Consider the following 26749-nt stretch of genomic DNA (forward strand, 5'->3'; position numbering starts at 1 on the left):
TCCAGGGAGCAGTGCTTCTTGGGCTAGGCCTATATCTTACCCTTAGGCCCCAGTTAGGCCCTAAGCCATAGTAGTGGAGTGTTGTAGAGAAGGCCCTGATAGGGACTCCACCACTTATTGTTATTTCTGCGCCGGTGACCGGAGAGTCAAGCGGTGCCCTGCGGCCTGGGACCAGGTCACAGCATCCAGAGACATTGGGCATCATGCAGTAAGCTGCGAAAAAATGCATTAGCCAGTTTAGCAATTAGCCATGTTTTTGGCGTGTTAAACTGGCTGTATGCTGTAAGGGGCGAATCCCTGGCGAATGAATGCGCCACCACCATTTGATGAAATGGCGTGTAACCAGTGGCGGGACGGCTGCCTGGTGAGAAACTGCTGAGAAGCTGTCCCCTGCCGAGTTGTGTTTGCAGCAGAGAGAGATCCGCTGCTCTCTCGGCGCAAACATCAGCACAATAAAAATTATTGTTTAAAGCATTTTTATTCATAGTGTACATGTGCAGGGGGTCTCCGGAGCTGAACCGCATTGGTTTCAGGTCCGGGGACCCCCTGCTTCCCGAGATACAGACCCCTTTATGAGGTGCCGGTATCCCTCTGCATTTCGGGTCCCGATCACGTGACCGCGGAATGTAAACAAAACAGAGGGATACCGGCACCCCATAAAGGGGCCTGTATCTCGGGAAGCAGGGGGTCCCCGGACCTAAAACCAAAGCGGTTCAGCTCCGGAGACCCTCTGCACATCTACACTATGAATAAAACACACATATCAATAAAGACTCGTTCCTTACCTTACAGGGTATCTGCTATGGTAGCGAAGCAGCATTAATATTTATTTAATAATACTGTACAGTGAGCAGGGGGTCCCCCGAGCTGAACCGCATCACTTTGTGGACCAGGGACCCCCTGCTTCCCGAGTTACAGGCCCCGGTGTGTAAATCAAGCTTTTACAACACTATCATTTCTTACCCTGTATGTATATATCTCTCTAGACATACATACATACATACAGTGGCAAGAAATGATATGCATAAAAAAAAATAAACACATGAAAAAGGAAAAAAAACAGACGCCGAGGAGGAAGGACCTCCTACTGAAGAAAGAAGACCAGGGCGTGGCAGCAGACGGGAAGAAGACCCCGGAAGAAGGTAGAAGAATACAGATGAAGATGGATTACAACTAGAAGACCCCTGGATTGCCGTGTTTTATTATTTTAATGTTTATTATTTTATGGTTTATTATTTTATGGGTTCCTGTTCGTGGATTGTTTCGTGAGTAAGCTGATCAACGGGAGTCGTGGTGTCAAGTAATTGTAAGTTAAATAAAGAAATGTATTTAATGTAACTGTGTTTTTTATCCTTTTTCATGTGTTTATTTTTTTTTATGCATATCATTTCTTGCCACTGTATGTATGTATGTATGTCTAGAGATATATATATATACAGGGTAAGAAATTATAGTGTTGTAAAAGCTTGATTTACTGTATTGTAAATGATTGTGGCTATGCTGCTATGCATAGATATGTGTTAAATGTATTTTATTATTAGAGAGATGTAATTTTTGGGCTTCTATGCTGTACTGTAGGTTATAGTGAGGCTTGCTTTAGTATATTGTAATATTTGGTGTCCTTTTTTGAATGATGCTAACTTGTTCTCTGTAACGATAGCTATAGTTAATTGTGTAATTGGTATGGATGGTATTTTAATTGTTTAGGAATGTACAGTAGAGGCAACGTTTATTCTAACATTTGCTGTAAACTAGCCGGGTTAAATTCTGGGTATGTGCTGGGTATGTGCTGTGTATGTTCTGGGCTAGTTTGAGGCACATTTAAGGCATTTCTGCATTGACTAACGACCCATAGGATTAACACAGCAGGGATCCCTGGCAGTCCAATTCAGTTTGATTGGGACTGCCAGGGACCCCCGCTGTTAATCTGATAGGCCATTAATCAATGCAGAAATGCTGGGGCTAGTTTAAGGAATGTTTAAGGCATGTATTCAGAATGTACCTGGGTGTACCTGGGTCTTTTGGGGAATTGCCACTGGTTTTTGTTACAATAAGAGTTGCCTCTACTGTAATTCATGTCTGTTAATTCATTGATGGTGACTTTATTGGATGACATAGTATACTTCTTGTGATGTAATAATATTTTAGTTGGATTATTGTATTGTTAATATTGTTTTGCAGCGTGTACATGTAGCTTACATTTTTTTTACATGTATACACTGTAAATGCAATGTTTTAAGTGGCATTTGAGGCTTCAGATTGAATGATTACATAAGATTTGTGTAGGATGTTATGCATAAGTGGTGTTGCCATTGCAGGATGGCTTCACCCCTTAATTACCTTTGAGGTTAGTACCCGATAAGGTGATTAAGGGGTTCATTGGTATGTGAATGGCATTGATATGTATTGGCTATTTATTATTTTGGCAACGGACCCCAAGGATGATGCTGGCGACGGGGCCTTCTTATTGATGAGGTTAGTAGAATTTTCTTTATTTAACTACGGTATTTAATGTGTTTAATAATGGCCAAATAATGTATTATCCCTATGTGGATAATAGTTATTTGGCACATTATTGTTCTGTATGTGCTGGGGGGACGGGGCTTTTGGCCACAAGGGTATGTGGTAGGACTACCTTGTGGGTAGTGGGTGAGGGTGGTTAGACCTCAGGGGGTGGGGGGGATAGTGGGTGAGGGTATGTGGGTGATGGTGGGTTAACCCCTTAATGTCTGTAGCGGTTCATAACCGCTATGGTGATTAAGGGGTTAGGGGACATTACATTGGATGTTTTTATTCTTGTGTCTGTTTTGCAAAAGCGGATGGGGCATGGCCAGGATGAAGATGAGGATGGCCTTCATCGTAGCAGCCGCACATGGGTGAGTGCTATATGTATTTAATGTCTTTATTGTTCTGTATGTATTTTAAATGGACAACTGCAGTATTATCCATTTGTGGATAATAGTCATTGTGCCCATGACTGTTTTGTATGTTAGGGGGGTATAGGTGTTGTTGGGGTCATATATATATATTTACATATTTGTATATTTATTTAGTTAGTGTGGGGCTGTTGTGTGTATTTTTTTTAATTGTGGGTAGCGGGGGTGGGTGAAGGGGGTATTAGCCCCAACGGTGGTTTGTTTAGGGCTTGCGGGTGGGTAGCGGGAGGCCTTAACCCCTTCATGACCATAGCGGTATTAACCACTACGGTCGGGAAGGGGTTAAGTGCGCCCGCAACCCCCCTGCAAGCCCTAAACAAACAACAAGGGCCAAATACCCCCTTCACCCACCCCCGCTACCCACAATAAAGCTGGCACGGCTATTTAACCTCTTCATTGCCTTAGCGGTTAACCGCTAAGGTAATGAAGTGGCCTGTACATGCATTTTTCCTGCCTCGGATGCATGCCGCTGGGGTCTGGTGCTGGTACTAATGGTATCAGCTCCGGAGACCCCCGGCATCAATCCCAGCCAGGAAAAAGGCCTGAATTTTTTCTAAGTGCCGATCCGCCACTCATCCGCTGCCTCTCAGCAGCAACTTGCCATCTTTTTCTTGCGTGGCTGATCCGCCAGCAAAACGCCATTCTAGAGTGGCGAAAGCTCCGCTTAGCAACTCACCTCTACTAGAATACAGCGTGGCGGAAAAATTTGGATTTTTAGGCGGAAAGTGCCTTCTCGCCCCGCCACCGGCAGAAAAAAAAAACCGCCAGCCAAACTGGCGTTTTTTTTAATTTCGCCACTTTCTTGCCCCTTACTGGCTTTTTACTGCATGATGTCCATTGTGTGAGACCCTCCGGCTGGACCTCACACTGCGAGGAGGATGCGGACCCCTTAGGAGATATGAAATTTGTGTTAGAGGCCCCGCTGCTTGGGACCCGCTCCAACTCACTACAGTTATTACCATTATTGTATGTGTGTATGTGTTAGTAGGTGTATACAGTAAACTTTAGTTATATACATTGTGTGGTGTATTATTCTTTACTGTGTATTGGTTCCTGTGAGGGGTTATCCCGCCAATGCTGGGATGCCTCATAGGTGTAGGCACTGCACTGCAAGGAGAAAGAGCTCACCCCAGGCTCCCAGAGGCGGAGGCTTAGGCCTCCTGTGAGCAAACAGGTATAGCAGCACACATAGTTGCCGCGTAGTTCCCTTAGGTATAGGAAAGGGGGCTACAATTTTATTAGGTCACAGAGAACAGTCACTTCTCTAATTAGAATATTTAATAGAAACATAAAATCTCATGTGGTAAGAATGCTTTCGAAACCACCGATAAAAGTAGGTACAGAAATGGCTGATGGATTGTGCAGGCCCCTGGAGACATGCTTTGTGAATGCACAGAGCACAGACTGAACACTTGTGCTCATGAAGGTTAAAGTACTGGCAGCCCTGGAAACATAAGTCCGCTATTTATCTAAGACCCAGGTATTGTGCAGACAGCTGCAATCTGAGCCTCCCTTCAAAGATATCCCTATAACCTTAGCTCTGACCTCTGGTGCTCTGAAGTTCTTCTCTCTTTACTCCAGCAACCAGCAACATTTTTTTTAAGAAAAAAACAAAGTGACACTTATAAACACAATTCCTTTTTTATTTCTTAGATATACACTGATATAGTACTGTGAAAAGTCTTATAAACAACAGTGTTTGCACAGTACCCATGATAGTACACAAAACAGCTATATTATGATAGCTAAACTTAGGTGACTGATGAATTATGTTCATATAAATCAGTGTGATGTTATACTGTTACGTTACAATCAAAAGTAATGACAACATGCATCATGTAATGGAAACTAGTAGAATGATAACAGTTTACTATGATAATAATGTACCATAAAACGGAGCTAAACCATACAATACACCATTTTGTGACTTACAGTAAACAAAGCTTTGTACAAAATAATACAAAATTTAATGCACAAGTTAAATGTTGACCACTTAAGTATTTGCAGTGTTTATTATTATGTTATTGTCATAAAACGCCAAGATTGTGTGTACAATACAAGCATAGAGGTAACAAATTCAGAAAGACAGTGGTTCTTTACTAGGATAGGACGGACCATGAAACGTGAAGGTAATCATAGAGAAAGGTGTGATCATGTCCCAAAGTGAAGTGGTGACACGTTATAATACAGTTTCACCCTGGTTTTATAGAATAAACTATATGCTATAAACCTATAGAATATATTCCTGTGAAATTATGGAGCATATTGAAATATATCTTATAACCACGATGGACAATAGCACATCTGTAACTCTAATTTTATGTTAATGGGGTGGGGGGGGGGGAGGATTTGGTTAGGAAATGCAGTATAATATAACAATAGCCATAATAGACCCGTATCGAGATGCAATACCTGAATCAAGGCTTTGCTGTTTGATACTTTTTATTGAGTGAAAACATAGATGACACTACACTTTTTTTCAGATGTGACATAAGGAGCTACAGTACTTATGTATACAGCTTTAAAAACAGCTGTTTTGCTGATAAACTGATGCCAAGATATTTGGAACATGGCACATTTAGCATCAATGCAAGTGATAGGGAGTGGATATAAAATGAGTTTATCAAACAGTAGGATGAATTAGGACATGTAGCTACTTGACACATAGATGATGACTGGATTTCATTACTTCTCCTAATGGGATTTAATTGAGTCTCCTGTCATAATTGCCCTTTATTTTATGCATACAAAAAAATCTATTTGTCTTAAAAATGTGTGTCAAGTACATCAAATGTTAAAGTTTTACACTTTGACACTAATGCACAAGACAATAGCCATAGCCTCTCCGACCTTGAACACATACTTCAGTATGACTTTTTGAGACTCGAAAAGAGGATTTCCCAAAACAAACTGTTTTAAACACTGACAAAACTGTAACAATGGTATTTGGGACCAAGACTAAATTTTTAAAGTTTCAAGTGACTGAGCTCCAGATAAGAACCAACGCTAACAACACCCTAACTCCTGTTACTAGTTTTAAATATCTGGGCACGTGGTTTGACTCCCACTTAACATTCGGGATGCACATTGATACCCTGACATTCAAAACCTATGCCAAACTAGGTGTACTTTACAGGACTAAATCCTCCCTAAGTCTGCTGGTCAGAAAGCGTATTGCACAGCAGATGCTAATGCCAATTATCGACTATGGAGACTACGGCTCAGCACCCCAAACCCACCTTAGCAAACTTGACACCCTCTACAATTCAATATGCCATTTTGTTCTCCAATACAAGTACAACACACATCACTGCGAAATGCTCAAAGAACTAGATTGGTCATCACTTGAGTCTAGGCACAAAGTTCACCTTTTCTGTCTTGCCTTCAAATACTTTCTGGGCAAGCTACTGTACCCATCTATCTGAACAGGCTCCTCACGCCTACCACATGCAGCACTTACAGTATCATCTGACTCCAAAAGACTGTTCATGGTCCCAAGGCTCAACAAAGTATCCAGCCGCTCCTCCTTCTCTTACCATGCACCCCAAAACTGGAACAACCTACCGGAGACTCTCACATCCACCACCAGTTTAAGTTCTTTCAACGCTAAGGCTGTCTCACATTTTAATCTGGTCTGTAACTGTTACATATACCTCTAATATATATTATCTTTAACTGTGCATGCAATGTCTTGTATATAATGTATACCCTGTTCACTTATGTAACTGTATTTGTAACCATGTATTATTTGTCATCTTAACTCTATGCACAGGACATATTTGAAAATGAGAGGTAACTCTCAATGTAAAACTGGTAAAACATTTTATAAATAAAGAAACTATTTGTTTTTATGGAACAAATGATGGGGACATGATATGTAGTGGCCTAGTGTTGATTATAGAGTACATTTAATTGAATTTTTTTTTTATAAACGTGCAAGATATTTTTATATTTTGTACAGCGCTGTTATACTGCTGCGGCACAGTTTATTCGAGCATTTGCCCGTTCTGTGCCGCAGCAGTAGCCTGGCGCGCGCCCGAGTGTGACGGGCGCACGCCGAAGCAGAGGAAGAGCGCCCTCCGATCGGGGCGCTCTCCCTACCGCTGCCGGGTCCGCCGGGTCCCCCGGAACCCCCTGCCGCTGTCCCGCGATCGCGGGACACCAGGGCTCCCTCGGGGAGCCCCTGGACACGCGTGCAGGGGGCGCACGCTCCCGATGACGCGTGACCGCGCGTCTATGACGCGCGGCACGCCGAGGGGCGGCCACTAGCAAGCCGGGAGATTTCCCGGCTTGCGGTACCGAACACACTTCAATAAAGTGTGTCGGTAGTGTATAGCTTTGATAGTTGTGCCGCTTTTTATGAATGTAACCTGGTTTGATCTTATGCCATTTGCAGCTAAACAAATAGAAAAGTAATTTTTACTGATAGCGATTACTTGTTTTTTTTTAGGCCTAGAAAATGATGACTCATTACAAATAATCAGACTGAAATACAAAGAATTGATAGTTAAGGAGATACTAGGCAGTCTAGAAAGTTTGACCACTGATGTTTGGCCGCGACCAAAACGCAGCTGGTGTTCCGTCCATGGGACACTTTGCCATCGGGACATTTTGCTGTGGGCCACTTCACCACGATGTCCACTTCTGCGGATGACCGCCATCCTTTGTGCACCCAACCCGACAAGCTAGGGCTGCCACGCCCGACCACTCGCTTCGACAACTGCATGTTTAAATGTCCCATGCGGGACTGCTACACTGCCTAGACAGGCTGCTGTAACGTGCCATCCTTAAAGGTCCTGCGGGATGGCACGTTGTAGCAGTCTGACAAGGCAGTGTAGTGGTCCCGCATGGGACATTTAAACATGCCGTTGTCAGAGCAGCAGACCTGGCTTGGCTTGTTGGGTTGGGTGTGTGACAGGCCAGACTTGACGGCGAAGTGTCCCACAGCAAGCTGCCCTGCAGCAAAGTGTCCCGGTGGTGGAACGCCAGCATTGTTTTGGCCGCGCAAAATGTCCCATTTCAGATACTAGGTGCTTCTTTATAGGCAGATAGTTTATGAAGATGAGGTAAAAAATTACTAGCAAATAGCAAGGAGAATTAAAATTAAAGGGCATGTTTTGAATAGAGGGCAAAGCTGACATGGAAAACACACACAGTAACTCAAAAGATACTATTCGTAGGAGTTCAGCTCCATTGGCCCTATAGAAATGCAGATTTGTTGTATGGATGTGATACCTTATAGCAGACCAATATTAGAGTTCTTCATATAGAGATTCCGAATCAAGTCTACATTTAAAGAAAAAACCTATGAGGTTTCAAAAGATCTATGTACTATTTGTAGGAACAAACACTGGTAGCGGTTAGGCAAATAGGAGGCCCCTTAAATGTTTAGCCTTTGAGAATCACTTAAGTCTCTTTGTTAGAGAAAAATTAATATACTCTATAGATGTAGCAGACATTATTGCACATGTTACCATGCAGAACGCTCAACACCGCGCAATTAGTATGTGAAATTGCACAATGTTCTTACTGTCAGTTCCATTTTTCTCAATTGAGCTGCTGTGAATTGGATGATAAACATCACGGCAGCTTTAACATGATAATGTGCAATAATGGGTCCCATAATGTCTGCTGCATCTATATGTGCTAAAAAAAATAGGTCAAAACTGTGCAGATGTGATACAGAGTGATTTTGAAGTAACTCAATATTGAAGTGTCCTTGAGACATTTCTTTACATTTTATTACATAGCTGATCCTTGCAGATTATTGAGCTTTAAGATGAGGAACAGGCTGCACTGCAGCGATAGACAGAAAATATGGTTTGATTCACAATTCTTAGTTATTGAACGATAACTGAACACCTTACTCAATATTTATCATGGTTTACTTGTGTAATAGCTGCAGACATCAAACTGGTCATCAATTCAGCACTATTTATAAATCATACTTCTGTCTGACATGAGTGTTTTTATCTTGGGTGTTTTGTATTTTGACATTTATGTGTGGTTACAGTAATCGAAAGACTGTAATATGATGCATCTGTCATTAGTTGTGTGCCTGGAAAGTGGTTCTTGAATGCTATAATTATGCCTGTGGTTTGTAATGATGCTAAGTTAGTTTATTTGAAAACCTTGATTCTGTTGCATACTTGATCCCATAAAATTGGTTTCATTCTCCAAGTAAATGTTAATATTTTACTCAATGGCCCAAGCAGGCTTTCAGAAGTTAAAGGACTTTGTGATGAAATATATATATATATATATATATATATATATAAAAATAAATATATATATATATATATATATATATAAAAGAAGAAAGCGTCCGATCCTAGTGCAATAAGTTAGAAATTGACATTTAATATTCCCACAAATCTAACAAATAAAAACTCACAAACAACAGATATTAGAGAGCGTGTTATGAGATAATACTCATGCACCAGTGACTGGATACTCAGCTCCTCCGATCGTATGCCTCGTGATGGCGTCAGTTCCACACTCCTCTGAGCTTCCGTCCAGCAGGAACTCAGGGAGCTATGCAGCCGCTATTGTCGTCCCTAATGAACAGTGCACGAGGATGAATAGTTCCGGGCAAGGCAGGAAGAGGCAATGGAGTCGCGTGAATGAAGCTACCAGCGAGCTAGAGTCCAGTACTGGGTAACAGATAAATGCGCTCACACTAGCAGCACAGTGCACACCCTACGCTTTTCTTCACGTCAAGTGATTTCATCAGAGAATGAATATTAGATGCTAATCATAGGTATATATACCCACATACTGTAATACAATCAATTAAAATATAAGCCAATTAAGCACATGTGTCATGACTACCTATACTGATTACCTGTGGTATATAATGATACCACTATCAATGCTATACAGTACATATACTAATTACAGTTGTATATACCAAATAAAATATATAAAATTATATACAAATTAAAAATCCATAATATACACATAAATATATAGAATCATACTGCTGTCCACCGAGCCCAATATGTATTTGTCAATCTGGGAAGAAGTACATACTCTGTAAATCAGTATTGAATGTGAATAACTGCATATATATGCTGCATATCTATAAATAAAAGCAACCAATAGTTATCTATGTGTAAATATATTGGATTAATTCTGTAAGTAAGAGGACATGATAAATGAATAGCTGGAACAGCGTCTCCAGTTTTACCCGAATCAGCATCACATGTTCATCTCTAGCGTGATATGGTTGGTGTGCTGACGGAGGGATGCGGAAACCCCTGTGGTCATCGCGGTTACATCCTTTGGTGAGACCATTCCTTAATCTGTTGGCTATGCTATTTGCTTACCCCCCATCTCCATCTATAGAGGTCCATATCAGCCCGATTTTTCCACGTTTGCATCCGCAATCTATCATCTGACGGGTCAATTACTTCTCCCCATTTGTTGCTCCAGTCATTTGCTATCTATCGAGTGACAATTCCTCCCACATCTCACTGCCTCCTACATTTGCGCTATTGGACATTTTTGGTCACATTTCCCTTCTATTCTATTTTCAAGAGTACTCTTGTTTTTTATTGTCATATATTGTGTTTATTGTGTCTATTGGCATCATTGTGTTTGTTTTAATCTGTTCAGTCACCTAGCCTTCCTTGCTTAATTAATACATTTTCCTGTTTTTTATTGCTATACAGGACTGCGCCTTTTTTCTTTCTTCCATAGGGAAACTAACTCACTTCTTGAGCCCTTATTAACAAGACAGCCAGCTAATCTGGTCATGCCCAAAACATATGCAACACAAAGTATAACCAATAAGTGTAATAATAAAGTCTTATCTGTTGCAGCTCCAAACAGCAAACAGGAACACGGTTCCGGGGAGCAGGCTGTGTCCAGCCTGGCAGCAATGTTTATCTTTATCCTGGGTTGGGGTCCCAGCTGGTCCCAGCAGCAAAGCTCCTCGCAGGACTGGGGACCAGAGCAGCAGCAGCTGCTACGGCTTTCAAGCCGGGAGAGTTCTCTCCACCTTCCTGTGGAAAAACAAGCTCTTCGCAGCAATCTGTATATATATATATCTTTATCCTGGGTTGGGGTCCCAGCTGGTCCCAGCAGCCTAGCTCCTCGCAGGACTGGGGGACCAGATCAACAGCAATGGCTTCCCAGCCGGGAGAGTTCTCTCCACCACCTGTGGAAAAACAAGCTCTCTGTGTGCGTGTCACTTCCTGCTTTTAAACCTGCAGTCTCTCAGGCCTCCTGCTTAATTAGGCTGCAGGTGTGCTTCTTTCTGTCTGAGGAGATTAACACTCTGTGAACTGGCTGCAGCATCTCTCCATTCACTATTCCAGCCTACTGAGTTAGTGACTCTGTCACAATATATATATATAGTGCAGAAATGAGTTCTTCAGTATTTGGTGATACCTTTTTTATTTGGACTAACAATTTATATATATATATATATATATATATATATATATATATATATATATATATATATATATATATATATTGTGACAGAGTCACTAACTCAGTAGGCTGGAATAGTGAATGGAGAGATGCTGCAGCCAGTTCACAGAGTGTTAATCTCCTCAGACAGAAAGAAGCACACCTGCAGCCTAATTAAGCAGGAGGCCTGAGAGACTGCAGGTTTAAAAGCAGGAAGTGACACACACACAGAGAGCTTGTTTTTCCAGAGGAAGGTGGAGAGAACTCTCCCGGCTGGGAAGCCGTTGCTGTTTATCTGGTCCCCCAGTCCTGCGAGGAGCTAGGCTGCTGGGACCAGCTGGGACCCCAACCCAGGATAAAGATACATACACAGATTGCTGCGAAGAGCTTGTTTCTCCACAGGAAGGTGGAGAGAACTCTCCCGGCTTGTAAGCCGTAGCAGTTGCTGCTGCTCTGGTCCCCAGTCCTGCGAGGAGCTTTGCTGCTGGGACCAGCTGGGACCCCAACCCAGGATAAAGATAAACATTGCTGCGAGGCTGGACACAGCCTGCTCCCCGGAACCGTGTTCCTGTTTGCTGTTTGGAGCTGCAACAGATAAGACTTTATTATTACACTTATTGGTTATACTTTGTGTTGTATATGTTTTGGGCATGACCAGATTAGCTGGCTGTCTTGTTAGTAAGGGCTCAAGAAGTGAGTTAGTTTCCCTAAAGGGAACAGGCTTTAATTTTCAAGAAAGTAGTTTCTTAAAGGGACAGTGCACCCGTACTTTATTTTGGTTGTGGCTAATAAACCACTATAGTTGAACATTTCCCACCGTGTCTAGCGTCTTACTGACCCTGCCGCGAGGCCGTCCTGCCACAATATATATATATATATATGTAGAGGTATCAGTACCGTGTTAGCCGAGCTTCAATAATCAAAAAATAAATAGATTATACCGTTCTGTGGCTAACGAAATGTTTTTATTTGTGCGAGCTTTCGAGATACATTGATCTCTTCTTCCAGCGATGTTACAATGAATGAAGCAAGCAAAAGCTATACTATAAACAGTGTCTATTGGAATGTTATCTGTGCTGGTCCTTCCCCTGGTGTGGATGTGTTTTATGGCTGGAGGTGTCAAAAGGTTCCTGAAAGCAAGTGATGAAAGAGTGTGTATGTGTATCAGTGTGAATAAAAATGAATGGAGAGCCCACAGTATATACAGTGCTTTACAAAAGGTGTGCCTGGAGTGGGAGTGGATATAAATGGTGTGGGTGGGTGTGGAAATGTGAGAGTTAGTAGTACAACTACAAGTGTGTGTGGATACTATGTGGTCCCTATTGGTGTATAGGAATGGAAAAACAAGGAGTATAAGTATGTGTGAGAGACAGCTGTGTGTGCATACATATAGCACAGTATGTACAGACATGGCCTATAGCACTCATGGGAAGAGAGTTCACATGTGTCAGTAATGACTCATAAAATTTCGATCTCTGTTTAGGCCACTGCTAAGTGTCCCGAACAGTTGCATAAATTTGTATTCATGCAGCCGTCTCTCTTTCGGTGTTTTAAGATTACCTTTGAGTATGGCAACCCTCAGATCATATATATATGTGTCAATTTAAGGTTTTTAAAAAACATAACTCTAAAATGCCATTTTCTGCACTCGCCGCACTCGCGTCTTAAGGCGGAAAGGTTGGAAGACATCCCGCGTCATGACATCGGTATTCTGATGTAAACAACGCGTGATTTGTTAGAAATATACAGCTGCAGCGGCCGTTTTTCTATCTATATAATTTATATATAAATATATAATTTCTATATTTAAATATATATAAATATAGAAATTATATATTTATATATAAATTATATAGATAGAAAAACGGCCGCTGCAGCTGTATATATCTAACAAATCACGCGTTGTTTACATCAGAATACCGATGTCATGACGCGGGATGTTTTTCAACCTTTCCACCTTAAGACGCGAGTGCGTCGAGTGCAGAAAATGGCATTTTAGAGTTATGTTTTTTAAAAACCTTAAATTGACACAGTAGCACAGTAGCACAGTATTGTACACATTGCAATTCATTAATTTCATTGCACCCAAAGAAACAGAATCCATGAAATTCAACAAAGCAATCGCGATAAGCGCGGGTGCTTGGGGGGGATTGGCCGCATTCATGCTGTGTGGAGTACAGCAGAGCACACGAAATTGGCGCCATGATTTTTTTTAATACATGCCGCTGCAGCTGTATATATATATATATACCATCACGTTTTAAGTTATGGTGGGTGAAAAGGGCAACAAGAAACCTCCACCGTATTGCATATAGCAAATAAAAAGATCACTTGTGAGCACATTCACATGTCTTAGGCAGGTCTGCAACCCTGCCTTTCACCATTATCCCCAGCATACAGGGCCTCATTCAGAGAAGGTTCATAAAAAAAATCACCCTTTTTATGAGCGTTGCTATCACGGTATTCAGAAAGCCTTCATTACCTGTCATAGCATAATTCACAAAATGGGTAATACGCCGGTGATCTGATGAACGACCCTCTGAAAAGGCCTTACCCGACGAGTTGTATCTGCTGCAGAGAGAGCTGCTCTCAGAGAGCCGTCTCTCCCTGTGCAAATATCGCCCGAAATGTATGTGTATAAATTTAAATTTTGTTAATAGTTTAGATGAGCAGGGGGCCTCCTGAGCTGCACCGCATTGGTTTCAGCCTCAGGGACCCCCTACTTCCCGAGATACAGGCCCCGTTATGGGGTGCCGGTATCTCCTATGCATTTTATTCCCATGGTCATGTGACGCGGACATTTAAATGCATAGGAGATACTGGCCCCCCATAACGGGGCCTGTATCTCGGGAAGTAGGGGGTCCCTGAGGCTATCCGCTATGGCAATGAAGTTTACTGTAAATGCATTTTTATTGCACAGGATTCATGCCAGGGGTCTCTGGTGCTAATATTAATGGATATCAGCTCCAGAGATTCCCGGCATCAATCCTATGCAGGAAAAATGCATTTTTTTTCTAAGTCCCATCTCGTCGCTACTCTGCAGGTTTCCAACACCTTTAAGCCAACTTTTTCTGGCGTGAGAATTTTGTGATAAAATCACCATTCTAGAGCGGTGATAGGCGTTCATAGCCAAATCACTGCTACTAGAATTGCACGAGTTTATGAACATGCCGAAAAGTGGTGATAAGTGGCTTATCACCGCTGCCTCTGTGATTTTTTTTATGACCAATTTTTTTTTGAGCAATTCAGTCTTTTATCACCCACTTATCACTGCTTACTGAATAGCAGTAGGCATTTTGGGTGATAAGTGCTTGATAAGTGGCTTATGAACGCTTTCTGAATGAGGCCCACAGTGCTTTCACTGCAGCAACGGATTCTGGGAAATGATATGCAAATGAGCACACAATGTGTCACCTTTTGTCTGAAAAACCATTGTTACATGGAGCCCATATAAGTTAATGCTCGCTGTTAACACAGCTTTAAAGCACAGCATTGGAATCAGATGCAAAGACAGAGAAACCATTCACAGACATGTTTCAACCTTCGGGGTATCATCAGTGTGAAGTTGGTTGTACTGCTTGATTTGCAATTTTCAAGACTGTAGGGTTTACCATCACATTTTAAATTATTGTGGATGAAAAAGGCAACAAGAAACCTCCACCGTATTGCATACAGCAAATAAAAAGATCAATTGTGAGAACATTCACATGTCTTAGGTAGGTCTGCAACCCTGCCTTTCACCATTATCCCCAGCATACAGTGCTTCCACTGCTGCAAGGGATTCTGGGAAATGACATGCAAATGAGTCAGTGTGATCAGTATCATCAGTGTGAAGTTGGTTGTACTGCTGGCTTTGCAATTTTCAAGACTGTAGGTTTACCATCACGTTTAAGTTACGGTAGGCGAAAAATATATATATATATATATACAGTGTTCGACAAATCACCCAAAAATCTACTCGCCCAACCAAAAAATCTACTCGCCACCTAGTCCCGCCCCCAACCCCGCCCCCAACCCCACCAACAATCCTGCCCCTAGTCCCGCCCTAGTCCCGCCCCCAACCCCGCCCCCAACCCCACCAACAATCCTGCCCCTAGTCCCGCCCCTAGTCCCGCCCCCAACCCCGCTTTAAAATAAAATATATAAATAAAATACATTTAATAAATTCCTAGTCAGAACAACATTCGTTTTTGACAAATGTATTTATTGTATTACATTATACTACAATTAGTCCTTGTTACGTACGTGTGTGTGTGTGTGTGTGTGTGTGTGTGTGTGTGTGTGTTTGTGTGTGTGTGTGTGTGTGTGTGTGTGTGTGTGTGTGTGTGTGTGTGTGTGTGTGTGTGTAAATGTCCGATCTAGAAATAAAAGCCAGGTGTGAATGACTAGTTTCCTGAACCCCTTAACCAGTGTCTGGATGTCCCCGCTTCACAATATCTAAAGCAGCAATCCCACCTGGGATCTTACCTGATCCGCAGTCCCTCAATATCCAGGTACCCTCATTCCTGCAATGTTATACATTGGAGGGGAGGTGTTCCCTACCTGTCTTCTGGGTTAGGGGGGGGTTCTGATGTCTTCCATGTGAAGCTTGAGTCACATCTGGAAGAAAGCAGTATAGGGCAGTTAAGATTTCGGTGTAGTATAGGGCAGTTAAGATATATAGGGTAAATAAGAGATCCAGATCCAGAGTGTGAGTGACAGAGAGAGAGAGAGAGAGTGTGGGAGAGAGAGAGAGAGTGTGGGGGAGAGAGAGAGTGAGTGTGTGGGGGAGAGAGAGAGAGATTGAGTGGGTGGGGGAGAGAGAGAGAGTGTGTGGGGGAGAGAGAGAGAGTGAGTGTGTGGGAGAGAGAGAGAGAGAGAGTGTGTGTGGGGGAGAGAGAGAAAGTGAGTATGTGGGGGAGAGAGAGTGAGAGTGGGGGGAGAGAGAGAGAGTGTGGGGGAGAGAGAGAGAGAGAGAGTGTGGGGGAGTGTGGGGGAGAGAGTGTGGGGGAGAGAGAGTGTGGGGGAGAGAGAGAGAGTGTGGGGGAGAGAGAGAGAGAGAGTGAGTGTGTGGGGGAGAGAGAGAGAGAGTGTGTGGGAGAGAGAGAGAGTGTGTGGGGGAGAGATAAAGTGAGTATGTGGGGGAGAGAGAGAGAGAGAGTGTGTGGGGGAGTGTGGGGGAGAGAGAGAGTGTGAGGGAGAGAGAGAGAGTATGGGGCGGAGAGAGAGTGTGGGGGAGAGAGGGAGAGTGTGGGGGATAGAGAGAGAGAGTGTGGGGAGAGAGAGAGAGAGAGAGTGGGGGAGAGAGAGAGAGTGGGGAAGAGAGAGAGAGTGGGGGAGAGAGAGAGTGGGGGAGAGAGAGATAGTGGGGAAGAGAGAGAGAGAGAGTGTGGGAGAGAGAGAGAGAGAGCGTGGGAGAGAGGGTGTGGGAGAGAGGGTGTGGGAGAGAGAGTGTGGGAGAGAGAGTGTGGGAGAGAGAGTGTGGAAGAGAGAGTGTGGGAGAGAGAGTGTGGGAGAGAGAGTGTGGGAGAGAGAGTGTGGGGGGAGAGAGAGAGTGTGTGGGGAGAGAGAGAGTGTGTGGGGAGAGAGAGAGTGGGGGGAGAGAGAGAGAGTGTGGGGGGAGAGAGAGAGAGTGTGGGGGGAGAGAGAGAGAGTGTGGGGGGAGAGAGAGAGAGTGTGGGGGGAGAGAGAGTGTGGGGGGGAGAGAGAGAGAGTGTGGGGGGAGAGAGAGAGAGTGTGGGGGGAGAGAGAGAGAGTGTAGGGGGAGAGATAGAGAGTGTGGGGGGAGATAGAGGGGGGAGACACAGAGGGGGGAAACGGTGAGTGACACACACAAAGGGTGGGTGATACACAGAGAGAGAGAGAAGCTGGGTGAGTTACTGGCTGGGTGAGTGACTGGCTGGGTGAGTGACTGGCTGGGTGAGTGACTGGCTGGGTGGGTGACTGAGTGACTGGCTGGGTGAGTGACTGAGTGACTGGCTGGGTGAGTGACTGAGTGACTGGCTGGGTGAGTGACTGAGTGACTGGCTGGGTGGGTGAGTGACTGGCTGGGGAGGGGGGTGACTGGCTGGGTGGATGAATGACTGGCTGGGTGGGTGAATGACTGGCTGGGTGGGTGAGTGACTGGCTGGGTGAGTGACTGGCTGGGTGAGTGACTGGTTGGGTGCGTGAGTGACTTGCTGGGTGAGTGACTGGCTTGCTGGGTGAGTGACTGGCTGGGTGGGTGAGTGACTGGCTGGGTGAGTGACTGGCTGGGTGGGTGAGTGACTGGCTGGGTGAGTGACTGGCTGGGTGAGTGACTGGCTGGATGGGTGAGTTACTGAGTGACTGGCTGGGTGGGTGAGTGACTGAGTGACTGGCTGGGTGGGTGAGTGACTGGGTGACTGGCTGGGTGGGTGAGTGACTGGCTGGGTGACTGGCAGGGTGACTGAGTGACTGGCTGGTTGACTGAGTGACTGGCTGGGTGACTGAGTGACTGGCTGGGTGACTGAGTGACTGGCTTGGTGACTGAGTGACTGGCTGGGTGACTGAGTGACTGGCTGAGTGACAGAGTGACTGGCTGGGTGACTGAGTGACTGGCTGGGTGACTGAGTGACTGGCTGGGTGAGTGACTGGCTGGGTGAGTGACTGGCTGGGTGAGTGACTGGCTGGGTGAGTGACTGGCTGGGGCAGGGGTGACTTTGAGTGACTTACTGGCTGGCTGGGTGGGGCAGGGGTGGCTGGCTGGGTGGGGCAGGGGTGACTGACACTGACTGGGGCAGGGGTGACTGACACTGACTGGAGCAGGGGTGACTGACACTGACTGGAGCAGGGGTGACTGACACTGACTGGGGTGGGGGTGACTGACACTGACTGGGGCAGGGGTGACTGACACTGACTGGGGCAGGGGTGACTGACACTGACAGGGGCAGGGGTGACTGACACTGACTGGGGCAGGGGTGACTGACACTGACTGGGGGTGGGGGGTGACTGACACTGACTGGAGGTGGGGGGGTGACTGACACTGACTGGGGGTGGGGGGGTGACTGACACTGACTGGGGGTGGGGGGGTGACTGACACTGACTGGGGGTAAGGGGTGACTGACACTGACTGGGGTGGGTGGTGACTTACTGGGGGGGTGACTGACTGACTGGGGGGGTGAATGATTTTGGGGGTACCTCTGGTGTCACACACATAGTCCCATACACATTCTCCCATACACATACATACACACACACACACACACACACACTCTACACATACAGGGGGGGAGGAAAGGCCGCGACCAGCACCACCACCACCACGCTCCTCCCCCACCCACGCCCATCTCCCGCTCGTGGGGCGGGGGGAAGGCCGACATCCCCCCCCATACCTCACGTAGTGGAAGCTTTGGGGAGGTGGCAGGCACGTTGCGAGGTGTCCCCCAGCGGGCGCCCCAGGGGATAGTCAGGCCCGCCGTGGCCGCCACTGCCCTGCTCCCCTCGACGGCATGAAGCTAGTGGTCGAGCGGGCAGACCGGCACCCCCCCCACACCTCATGCTGCGCCGTCATGAAGATAGGTGGGCTTAGTGTAATCTTTGGGGAGGCGACAGGGTGGGGGGGAGGCGACAGGGTGGGGGGGAGGCACACTCTCCCATGCACACACACACACACCCATGCATACACACACACACCCATGCATACACAGACACACACGACAGGGGGAAGAAGAGGAAAGGCCGCGCGACCACCACCACCACTGCCCCGCTCGCCCCACCCCAATGACCATCTCCAACCCCGCTCGGGGATCGGCGGGAAGTCGGGGTAAGCGGGGACAGGGACAGAAGGGGGGACACCCCACTACCATCTCCTGCCCCGCGCGGGGATCGGCAGGAAGTCGGGGTAAGCGGGGACAGGGGCAGAAGGGGGGACACCCCACTACCATCTCCTGCCCCGCGGGGTATCAGCGGGAAGTCGGGGTAAGCAGGGACAGGGACAGAACGGGGGACACCCCACTACCATCTCCTGCCCCGCGGGGGGATCGGCGGGAAGTCGGGGCAAGCGGGGACAGGGACAGAAGGGGGGGCACCCCACTACCATCTCCTGCCCCGCGTGGGAAGCAGGGAGTAAGGGGGCTTGCAGGAGGCAGGGAAGGAGCAGAGAGGCCGCAGCATGCAGAGATTGGAGAATACTTACTCTCCAATAGATCTCTGGCCAGAAAGAATGGCCGCTCGTTGGGGGCGGGCTCATATAGAGCCTGACCGCGCGCCCACAAAGCCTGGGAGCGCGCGCCAATCAGCAATCAGGTAGGTGGAGTTTTTTTTTTTTTTTTTCAGTGCGAGCAGGGAAAATTTCAGCGCGAGCAGGGAAATTTAAAAAAACAAGCACGTGTTCTGCTTGGGCCAATATTTACTCGCCCGGGGGTTAAATCCACACGCCCCGGGCATGTAAATGTATAGGATTGTCGAACACTGTATATATATATATACACACACATACATACAGTATATAACTGTATATGTATATCTCACACATATTCGGCCTGTTTGTGGACCTTGACATTTATATTTATAGCTGTATATACTTATTCAATCATTTCAATAATTTCAATTACTTAACCAGCAATCTTCTTCAATGGCCGCCTTTTACACAGGAGTGTAATCAGAGGTTCTCTAGAGCTGAACCACACTATTTTCAGCTCCAGGGTCCCCCTGGTTCCTGAGATACTTACCAGTGAAGTTATCGGTATTACTTAAAATGTGTAATTCACTGGTAAGTATCTCGAAAGCCGGGGGGTCCCTGCAAATGGCATATAGCGTGGTTCAGCGCTGGAGGACCCTTCGGTTCCTATCCTTTAAAAAATATTGGGTGGTAGAAAAAACAAACAAGTAGGGTAGAATTTCTGCTATAAGTGAAATGTATTAGAACAATGAACTATGGATTAATTAGCAGTCTCATGTGATAATAGGAGTGAAATATGACTGCAAGTGACCAATCATCATGACATGGCAAGTTGATCTATTTCCTTTTTTCCTCAGGTATCAACAATGTGATAGTCATCTGCAGTGCAGAATTCTGTACTTCTATGTACTACACAGTGTACACTGCTAGAAAATGTGTTATTATGAACAAGATGGTATAACTGGTTTCCATCTTTGTCAACTGGAGGCTTTTTTTAAATCTAAGTATTGCCAGTCTATGTCTCAGATAAAATAATGGCAAAATAAAAAAGAAGAATGGTTAGCAAAATGTGGCAAGAAGCATAATAATTTTCTATTACATATCTTGAAATGGTGGTACAGATGCAGTGGCCGTTATTCGAACAAATCCCGGCGCCGTTTTCGTGTGCGCTGCCAATCGCCCCAGGCACACGTTTTTATCACGGTTTCTTTGTTTGAATTTCATGGATTCTGTGCCATTAAATGCAATGACATTAATGAATTGTAATGTGTACAGTACTGTGCTATTGTGTCAATTACAGGTATTTAAAAGCCAGAACACTAAAATGCAAATTTCTGCACTCGCCTGCACTCGCGTCTTAAGGCGGTACGGTTGGAAGAAACCCCGCGCCATGACATGGGTATTCCGAAGTATACACCGCATGAAGTGTTTCAATAACGGCCACTGCATCTGTAAATTATTGCGACGCCAAGGGAAAAAAGTGTTTTTTGTGCAATGCTTCACTTCTTTTTTGGTTTCACCATATATAAAAAAAGCTTCCTAATTAAGATTTCTGCATCTGCAGTATGTAGTTAAGCAGAAAGATTTGCAGTACCTCCAGTGTGGCAAATTTTTTAGTTCACATATCAGGGGAAAAAAGGATAAACGAGCAGAATTTGACACACCCCTTTATTAGAGAGTAAGTTTTTCAGGACAGCGCTGCTTTCCCCCCATGGTTTACATTGATGTATTATGCACTTATTTATATTAATATATATATTTATATTAATCTTCCCTGTACTATATCTTGTACAAAATCTATTTAAAGTGCTCTATACTATGGCTGGCACTTTAAATAAAAATACAACACAGTATAATAATTATAATAATAATAATATGTGTTAAATATTAATATCCATTAATTGCAAACTGATGCACATTGAGAAAATATTGGATGAAGTACCTTCAACCATTTGTGCAAACCAACTATTTATGAAAATTTACCTTTTTGTTCCAGTTCTGCACCAAAATTGCTTTGATGTAGTTCCCCAAAATTGTATTATCTATCCAATTCTATTAGTACTGCTTACAGTAAGTAGAAACATATTTCTTAGATGTATAACAGGAACGAAGATTTCAATATGCACCTGGTGGGCGGAATGTAAATTCCAGAAATGTAATAATAACACAATAGTCCTCCACTGTAATGAAAGTCATAATACTTAAGAAATCCATGTAAACTATTCAGTCGCAGGGCATCAACTCATGGGTTTTAAAGAAGAATCGCAATTGGAAAATGACAATTAAAGTTGCAATACTCCTATGACTAAAGTACAAGCATAAACTCAATTAGCCAACAATGTCATTCAGCAACTTACTTTTTCACAATATCTCTGAGAGAGACCAAAGGGGGGAGAGAGATATGGGGGGAGAGAGTCCAGGGGGGAGAGAAACCAGTGGAGGGGAGGGAGACCGGGGGGGGAGAGAGACCAGGGGGGAAGAGAAACCGGGGGGGGGAGGGGGAGAGAGACCAGGGGGGGAAAGAGAGACCGGGGGGGAAGAGAAACCAGGGGGGAAGAGAAACCGGGGGGGAGGGGGAGAGAGACCAGGGGGGGAAAGAGACCAAGGGGGGGAGAGAGACCAAGGGGGGGGAAGAGAGACCAGGGGGGCAGAGAAACCAGGGGGAACCAGTGCAAGACAAATGTCCCTAAGTGCAGCCTGCAACCAGTGCAAATACAAATGTTAAAGTTTTTTTCTGTCAGCAATAGTAGGACAGCACGTGGGGGGAGGGTGGAGGGGGCGGGTGGGGATAGGGTGGAGGGGGCGGCTGGGGGGGGTGTACTGGCGGTTTAACGGAGCCGCTGCCGAATTCAGCTGGTAGACAGAAGATTGGTCTCAGGAACATAGCAGCAGCAGGCAGCTTCTCCATGCGCTTGATGGAGTGACGCCAGGGTTCCCCTCCACAACGCTTGCGCAGCAGGGCTAAGAATACTCTGGGCTTCCATACGCCACTGACCCCCCCTGAGTCGGCGCCGTGAAGGTGAGAGAGGTGAGAAAGGCAGCGTGGCTTCTCCCCATGGGGTGCTCGCACAGCAGCAGGACACAGAGCGGAGTTCTTAAGGGGGGAAGGTAGGGCTGGTTGCTCCGGTTCGGCGAACTGAGAAAATGTTAGGAACCAGTTCACCCGAACCGATGCGAACTGGCAGAATCTCTCCACTGGATATATTTTTTTTATTCAAGTACCAGACACAACACATTTGCAATAATTAACATGGACATTTTCTGTACATTATAGTCAAGTTGATAATTATGTGGAGAAAAGAACGTTGCACAGTTCCCACAAACCCACACTTATTAAAGTGGTTGAAAGAATCAGTCAAGTAAAAAGACAAACGGGCACTCCACATTTATTCCTTGGCTATATTACTCTTCACTGATCACCTCCTTTTGGATACCAGTTCTATGCCAGTTCTTGACTAAACTCTACAAATTTAAGACCCATAATTACTATACAGTGCTTTACTATAAGACATCTTCAAGATCACAACGTACAACCCTTAATCACTTTAATGGACCGAAAGGTGTCATGCCATAGCACTGAAATGTAAATATGGAAGTACAGCAAGTCACATATTTGAATTGCAACAAAACAAAAGCACACAGCCATGCAGTATCTTCTCTAAAGTAACTGTTTTTATTTGAATGTAAATACTTTTAATAACTTTTCAAATATAAGTAGGCATGCCTAAGTAAAATGCATAATAATCAGTATCACAGAATACGCAATGCATATTGCTTTTGCTATGAGATAGTTAAAGGCTCATAGCTAACCGAGGAAAGTATGTGGCGAGAATTGCAAAGTTGTCTACCAAATGACAAAGGAAAGTGAGAGACTTTATCTACAATACATCTAGAGTCAGGAAATCAATCCCACAGAAAAGCACTGAGAAAGGTAGTTTATCACCACTGGTTCTCTTAAGAGTCTGCCCAGATTGGCCAGCTACTGTCTTGGCATTTTCCATACAGGGTTAAATGATGGATGGATATAAACAGATCTACATACGTTTCTGTGTTTTCGTCACCGACATGCAAAGGAATATCTTGCTATTGGATTACCTCTTTTTAAATACTATTCTATATACTGTATGCTCCAGTCAAAACATACAGAATTCCAATCAATTACATCATTATAGTAAAAGCATATTATACGCTTAAAGAACCTGCATGTGCTATATATAATGTAAACAAACGGAATGTACAGTATCACTTAACAAAGTATACATAAGATATAGTAAAGATGATAGGTTACCACCTGCAATGCAAGCAGCATTTATTTGAGTACTGTAACAATCTCAGACTTAACTATACATACCCTGTAATAATACACTCATGTATAGTTCAATAAATTGCATCCACTAATAAGATTTAAAAAATACCTACTCTAGGACTAATGTTAAATTATTAAGGCATATTCTAAGGATGCAGAAGACAGATATAACGGTTTAAAAGACACTTTCTTGGCATGTTGCTTGGAGGCGAGTGGGAGAGTTGGCAACTATAAAGAACAACCAGAGACGAGATTTAATTTCATACAAAATAATTATGCACAAGCTGTGTAAACTTTCCTCAGTTTAGCAAATACGATGACGAACATTTTTCTTTTTTGTTGGAAGACTCCAAGTAATAATGATTTGCTCTTTTGCTTTCTGGGAGATTAAGCAAATAGTTACTGAATACCAGTACTTTATTCATGTTACTGTGAGCAGCAAACCATTATCAAACACAATATACAAGTAGAATCTGCGAAAAGTGATTCAAAAGAAAACTTGCAAACATTGTTTTTGTTTTACACATTTTTCATTAATTATGTTATATATCAAGAACGAAAAACAGCCCGGTCAAAAAGGTGTCTCCTATGGTGGGGAGATGGGCAGGAAGGCCCCTGTTACGTGCACTTAGTTATCCAAATTTAACGTGTAAGTTAATCAGATATAGATACTGTAGGCTGAGTTCAACATATGTCTGGGATGAGGAACTATCTGGGTTTGGGTTGCCCTAGGGCTGGAAATCAGACTGTACCCGGTAGGTAGAAAGTTGACATATGAGAAAAAATATTAAAAAAAGGAAATTAAATAGTAAATAAGATTAAAATTAATTGTGGACAATCAAAAATATTAGTTCCATGAATAGATTCATTTCAGTGTATGTGCACTCCGTTTGTGATATCACTAATAGGAAGTCAATATATGACTGCTGCTGAGCGGGACGTGACCGTGGGACAGGGTAGTGGTATGAGTTACCTTTATGTGGTCATACCTTTATGTGACATCACGCACTGTGCGATATGCACTATGTTGATCGCATCTACACTGGCAACCAGAATGTGTACACAGAGGTCTCATTGCAGAACCTTCGGCTCCCATTCATACTCATCTTTAGCAGCTTATATTCAGTGTTGTCAAGACCTAGGGATATATCAGCCATAGTTGGTAGATATACCTTTCCCTCTCAACTGTCTATACTGTATCTTCCCGTTGACTGTAGGGTTATGTTTGTTTATTTAATTGTGTATCCGTTGGTCTCTGACACCATGGGGCCTATGCAGAGAGGAACGGCATAATAAATTGCCATTGTTGTAAAAGTTCAACATTGTGGCGTATTTATTGAGCCTGATTCAGAAAGGACAAATCGTCAATCAAGTCTCAAAGTGTATGATTGGCGAGTGTTAATCGCGCCATTTCAGACTGAGCTACTTACATCTGGCTATATTTTCAGTCACTGCGGGTGAAAGTCGCGCTCGTGAGTCTCGCGAGACTTCAATTCAAGTGGGCGGGAAATTGCTGTTTATCTGCAGTGCAAGCATTAATGGCACTGCATCTATGCCTAGCATATGCCCAAGGTGTAATTTAACCACTAATCTTTTTATACAAATGATTTCCTTAGTCTTACTTACATCTGGCTATATTTTCAGTCACTGCGGGTGAAAGTCGCGCTCGTGAGTCTCGCAAGACTTCAATTCAAGTGGGCGGGAAATTTCTAAAGTAAACACCACATTCCTGGCACAGTGTCTTAGTGACAGCTTCTGCATAGTTACATAGCGCGCGTCTCTCTGTTAAAGTGGTAGAAGCACTGTGAAGCTGCAGATACTGAAAAAAAAACCTTCTCTTTAGACTTTTACAATTTTTATTAGCTACAGTCATAGACATTCAGTGACAGACAGTGTACATACTGATAGACAGACACACAGCAATACATACTGATACTCAGACAGATACACAATAATACACAGTGATAGACAGACACACAGGAATATACACTGATACTCAGACAGACACACAATACTGTATACACACACATTTACAGACACTGATACACAAAGGCACAGTTGAGACATAGGCATACTGATATATACTGATCTGTACATGCATACTCACACAGATACACATAGCCACACACATGCTTATATATTGTTATATACTGTATACTGCTTATACTGTAATGCTCAGAGTTTTTGCTGACATGGCAATGTTATGTGTATAGAGGCATATTCACCCTATTGCTTTGTCAATGCCCTGTGTGCATCAGAGATTTGGGAGCCACATATAGTGACAGCAGTTGGCATGGATCTGGACAGGTTTGTGACAGCGTGATGCCCTCCCCCAAAGCCCAGCAGCTGATCGCAATGTGAAGCCCTGCACTCGGCAGCAATACTGACCCCCCCCCTCCCCCCAAGCCCAGCAGCTGATCGCGATCTGAAGCCCCGCACTCGGCAGAAGTACACATACACACACATGCATACATGCATACACACACATGCACACATACACACACATGCATGCATGCACATACACATACACACACACAATGCAAACACACACACACACACACACACACGGCACACAATGCACACACACACACACACACACACACACACACACAGGAGACAGGGACCGGAGCAGAAGGGGGGCAGGGACCGGAGCAGAAGGGGGGCAGGGACCAGGGCAGAAGGGAGACAGCGATCGGGGCATCACACACACACACCCCACCTTCTGTCTGGCAATGACGGCTCTGTAGGGAACCGGCTGCAGACCCATTGGATGGGAGCGGTCACGTGACCGCTCCTCCGCTTCCCCTTACTAACTGACAGCACTTTCCAGTGAACTGGACGGCTACTGCCGTTTTTTCCTGGCGCGCACAATTGGCGACTTCAGCGCTGAGAATTCAAGCACACATGCCGAATACCACACTTTGCCCTTTCCTGCATATGCCGAACCTAGAAACATGGCGAAATTTTAAA

General features: G+C 44.5%; 1 protein-coding gene across 4 annotated transcripts in view; it reads right to left on the reverse strand.

The window, feature by feature from the left end:
* Positions 1–26749, reverse strand: part of PACRG (parkin coregulated) — a 978203-nt gene that overhangs the window by 50200 nt on the left and 901254 nt on the right. The window contains exon 5 of one of the 4 annotated variants that reach the window (XM_075596737.1): positions 23940–24007. The exons of the other annotated variants lie outside the window; for them this stretch is intronic. Coding sequence (XP_075452852.1) covers positions 23955–24007 — 53 coding nt within the window. The 3' untranslated portion in view covers positions 23940–23954. Of the gene's footprint in view, positions 1–23939; positions 24008–26749 lie in introns of those variants that run through there. 4 annotated transcript variants of the gene reach the window in all.

This window comes from Ascaphus truei, chromosome 4, assembly GCF_040206685.1.
Source record: "Ascaphus truei isolate aAscTru1 chromosome 4, aAscTru1.hap1, whole genome shotgun sequence".
Taxonomy (NCBI): Eukaryota; Metazoa; Chordata; class Amphibia; order Anura; family Ascaphidae; genus Ascaphus; species Ascaphus truei.